Raw genomic sequence first — 3,809 nt, 5'->3', positions numbered from 1 at the left:
CCAGGAGCCAACGCCTTTAGACTCCATTTGATTGGTTCTGTCGTGAGGTCTGGAGGTCAGGGTGTAGAGTTCAGCCCCTTCCCACTGCCATACTACGCGTGCGTGGTGGCTCACGGTTCTGCGCATGCGTGTCTCCCTTTCCCTGCTCATTGGCTGCGCACGAGTATCCTGTTGGTGGTACCGCGTTGAGTGCGGCTGCCCGGTGGGCGCGCTGTGCCGGCGTCTGCTGTGCTCTGGTGGCTACCTTCTTCGCAGCTCCGGGCTCCGGCCAGAACACCATGGCGAGTGAGACGGGGCCAGAGGAAGGCGGCAGCACCCCCGGATCCTGGATCTTGGTTGTGAGTCCGGGTCTTCAGGAGGGAGGGGCCCTGGGGCCTGTCAGCCCAGTGGGGGCGGCAGAGGCCTTGCAGGCCCCAGGTGGTGCGCCAGGCGAGGAGGTCGCCCTCTTCTGGGTGGAGGCAGCGGAGGAAGGTGCGGTCCTGGAGGAGGGAGAGCTGGCGGGAATCGGGCAGGAGTTGCAGCTGCTGGTGTTAGACGTCATGGAGGAGGTGGAGGTGGTGGCGTACGAGGAGCAGGAGCAGGTGTCCTCGGAGGAGCAGGGCCAGAAACATCCACGGCCTGGAGGCCCGAGCGACCAGCCTGCACTGGAGGCGCTGGCGGCCCTGCAGGTGGAGCTGGAGCCGGTGAATAAGAGAGCGCAAAGGGCGCACGCTCGCCTGAAACATAAGAACTGTCAGAGGCGAAAGCTGCATCTAGAACACAGAAGCACCATCATCCAGGGAATCTGTGGCTTCTGGGTCGAAGTTGTATCCCTTGGTGTGGTGGTTGTGAATTTTTTTTTTCTTTTTTTGTTTTCTTTAAACCTGGGATATTGCAGGAGCAGTTTTACAGATCTGGCAGTTCTGGTAGAAAGTTGTTTTTTTTTTTTTGGATGATGGGTATTGGTTACCGTCCTGCATATCTGTTCCTGATATTAGATGTGATGTTCTTGCTGTCCTGACTAGCACAAATTGATACTTGGGCTTTACTTGCAGAGGTCCCAGTCAGAATCGTCATTAGCATTAGGGACTCCTCAGAGAAAAAGCTTGTCTGGAATCCAGGTCTTCTCCAAAATGTTGAGTGAATTTGGGAGTGGGTTTGGGATGTGTAAGTGCTCATACTGGTTGTAGCTAGGAATGCTTGTTTTCCAGAAGTAAGCTACCTTGAAGGAGGCTGAGATGGAGCTTAGGGCCTTCCTGTTAGGAACAGAAGCTCCTTCTGGTAGTGCACTCATAGGCACAGCCTTGGGCCTTGTTCCGGGTTCATACAGTCTGCATCCACGGAAATGTGGCGAGTTCACTAGTAGCACGTTGAAGTCAGACAATGCCATTCTACTCTTTAGGCTAGCTTTGTTCTTCCAGCACATTTACCTCTAGCATCTAGAGGCTCCTTGACCTAAAGCAGTTTATGAACCACCCCCAGATGTCAGTTATGATGAGCAACCAGGATGAAGAGATGCTTCACTACATGACCAACTTGGAGGTCAGGCAGGGGACCCCGCTAACTGTGGAGGGGAGATGACTGTGGAGGGGAGAGGGCATGGTTTATCCCTGAATACGGGAAAGGACAGCTCTTCTGTAAAGAGGTTTCATACCCACTCCCCCTACCCCCAACACTTTGTCCTGGCAGGTGGAGGAATTCAGGCATCCCACTCATCACTGCAAGATCACATTGTCCTTTCGGAGGAATAGGTATTTCCAGAATGAAGTGATTGTTAAGGAGTATCTCATTAACGTTCCTGGTAAGAGGCAGCTCCCTGGATTTGGGGAGTGGGGGCAGAAGAGTGTAGGTTGAGTGGGAAAGTGAGCTAGGTCTTTCTCCCATACTCCTTTTCCTGCAGGATACCAAGCCTCTCATTCCACTCCGATTCAGTGGTCCCAGGGGTTTGAACGTAAGGCATACAGCCTCAGGCACCACGACAGCAGCATTAACTTCTTCAATTGGTTCTTTGACCACAACTTCACAGGATCTGGCCGGATTGCTGAGGTGGGGTCCCACGTGGCCACTGGGCCGAAATTGGTGATTTATGTTGGAGTTCTTGGCGGTGCACAGGAATGCTCAGTGTCTGGCCAGCCCTGTGCCGACCTTGCTCATTTCCCTGGCAGATCATCATAAAGGATCTATGGCCCAATCCTTTGCAGTACTGTGTGAGGAGGAAGGCTCCACCGCGAGAGGTAGCGGGAGGACGAGAGGTGAGGCGCCCAGGGGCTGAGCACTGGCATAAGGGTTGTCCAGGAACTTGGGTCGTTTATTTCACTTGTGGAGAAAGTGAGACTCTGTGGAATCCAGCGTGACACCGTGCACGGGGAAATCAGCAAGAGACAGCAAGTGTGGAGAACTGTAGTGAAAGACAGGTTCTAACCAGAGAAGCCTGAGGTAGATGAAGTGGCCTGGTCAGGCCAAAGTCACTCTAATTTATATCTGAGTCAGCTGCACACATCTCTGAACTGTCATTCCTTGGCCAACAAGTCCAGCCTCAGGCTTCTCTTAAATTGGGGTCCACCTACTATTCCTCATGAAGTCCCCTTTCCATCAGGTCTGTGAGTCTCCTTTGTACAAGGCTATTCCCCCACTGACCCATCACTTGATTCCATTTTGGTCATCACGGTTTTTTTTTTTTTTTTTTTCCGTTGCATCTTTTTCACCTGCCACCCTCACTGTGAGAAACTGACCACTGTGAAGGATTATGGAGAATAGTTTTTTATTTATTTTAACTGGAGCATAATTACTTTATAATGCGGTGACCGGTTTGGCCGTACATTGGCCAACATGAATTACCCAGAGGTATACACGTGTCCCCCGAATGGTGAACCCACCACTCACCGCCATCCCCTCCCTGTCTTTCTGGGTTGTCCCACAACATGACTTTAGTTGCCTTGCTTCACGCATCAAACTCACACTGGTCATCTATTGTTCAGAAGGTAATGTACATGTCTCAGGGCTGTTTTCTCACATTAACCCACCCTCCCCTTCTCCCACTGAGTCCCATGTCTGTTCTTTATATGTCTGTGTCTTATTTGATGCCCTGCGTGTTGCATGTTCAGTATCACCTACATGGTGCTCAAATCCAGATATTTGTGTTAACATACAGTGTTTGTTTTTCTCTTTCTGACCCACTTCACTCCCTGTAATAGGCTCCACGTGCATTGCATCTCACTAGAACTGACTTTGATGCATTCCTTTTTAGAGCTGAGTCACAACACCATTGTGTATCGGTACCCCAACTTCCCTATCCCTTCATCTGCCGATGGGTCATATAGGTTGCTTCCATGTCCTAGGTATTGTAATAGTTCTACGGGGAAGAATGGGGTACATGTCTTTTAGTATGTGCTTAGAGGACATGTAAAAATTCACAGACTCTGTCTCCTGGGAACTGACTTGAAAGAGTAAAGTTGTCTTTAGTGTTCTCAGAGAGGGTAGGTTTTCATATCTGTGTCTCTGTCTTTTTTGAAAGGAACCGCCGCTGCTCGACTTTGAGACGTTTATGAGGCAGTGTCCCCCTTTCCCTAAAATAGAAAACCTAAGAAGCTGCTTCATGTGAAGATCAATGGCCAGCAGAGTTCTCTTGGACGGGAAAGTAGTGAAGAGTGGTCTGGTGGTGAAACGGATCGAGAGGGAGACACAAGTAAACCTGAAATAATGCCGAAGGACAAATAAAAAGCGTCAGCTGTATGCGTCTGCGTATTGTTTGGGGAGGGCCTCAGGACAAAAACTTCAGCGGCATGTAGGATTCTCAGTTTACCGTGTGGGAAGTACCAGTCCATGGAGAG

The 3,809-nt window shown here is 50.6% G+C and overlaps 1 protein-coding gene across 1 annotated transcript; it reads left to right on the top strand.

Moving 5' to 3' along the window:
• The first annotated feature begins 278 nt into the window (after nt 1-278).
• On the top strand, nt 279-3,580 carry LOC148773184 (testis-specific Y-encoded protein 3-like). The gene is made up of 6 exons (XM_088834538.1): nt 279-806; nt 1,444-1,521; nt 1,669-1,780; nt 1,880-2,025; nt 2,145-2,231; nt 3,494-3,580. Exons 1-6 carry the CDS (start codon nt 279-281, stop codon nt 3,578-3,580), a joined length of 1,038 nt encoding a protein of 345 aa, XP_088690664.1.
• The last annotated feature ends 229 nt before the right edge of the window (nt 3,581-3,809 follow it).

This window comes from Moschus berezovskii, chromosome Y, assembly GCF_049115385.1.
Source record: "Moschus berezovskii isolate FMDL1 chromosome Y, NW_MosBer_1.0, whole genome shotgun sequence".
Classification (NCBI taxonomy): domain Eukaryota; kingdom Metazoa; phylum Chordata; class Mammalia; order Artiodactyla; family Moschidae; genus Moschus; species Moschus berezovskii.
The sequence above is the reverse complement of the archived record's forward strand: the minus strand, read 5'-3'. Positions and strand labels throughout refer to the sequence as shown.

Coding starts and splice junctions, on each gene's coding strand:
- LOC148773184 (XM_088834538.1), top strand. CDS start 279: ATGGCGAGTGAGACGGGGCCAGAGGAAGGCGGCAGCACCCCCGGATCC. Junction 1,522..1,668: donor ACTACATGACCAACTTGGAG/GTCAGGCAGGGG, acceptor TTGTCCTGGCAG/GTGGAGGAATTCAGGCATCC. Junction 1,781..1,879: donor GTATCTCATTAACGTTCCTG/GTAAGAGGCAGC, acceptor CTTTTCCTGCAG/GATACCAAGCCTCTCATTCC.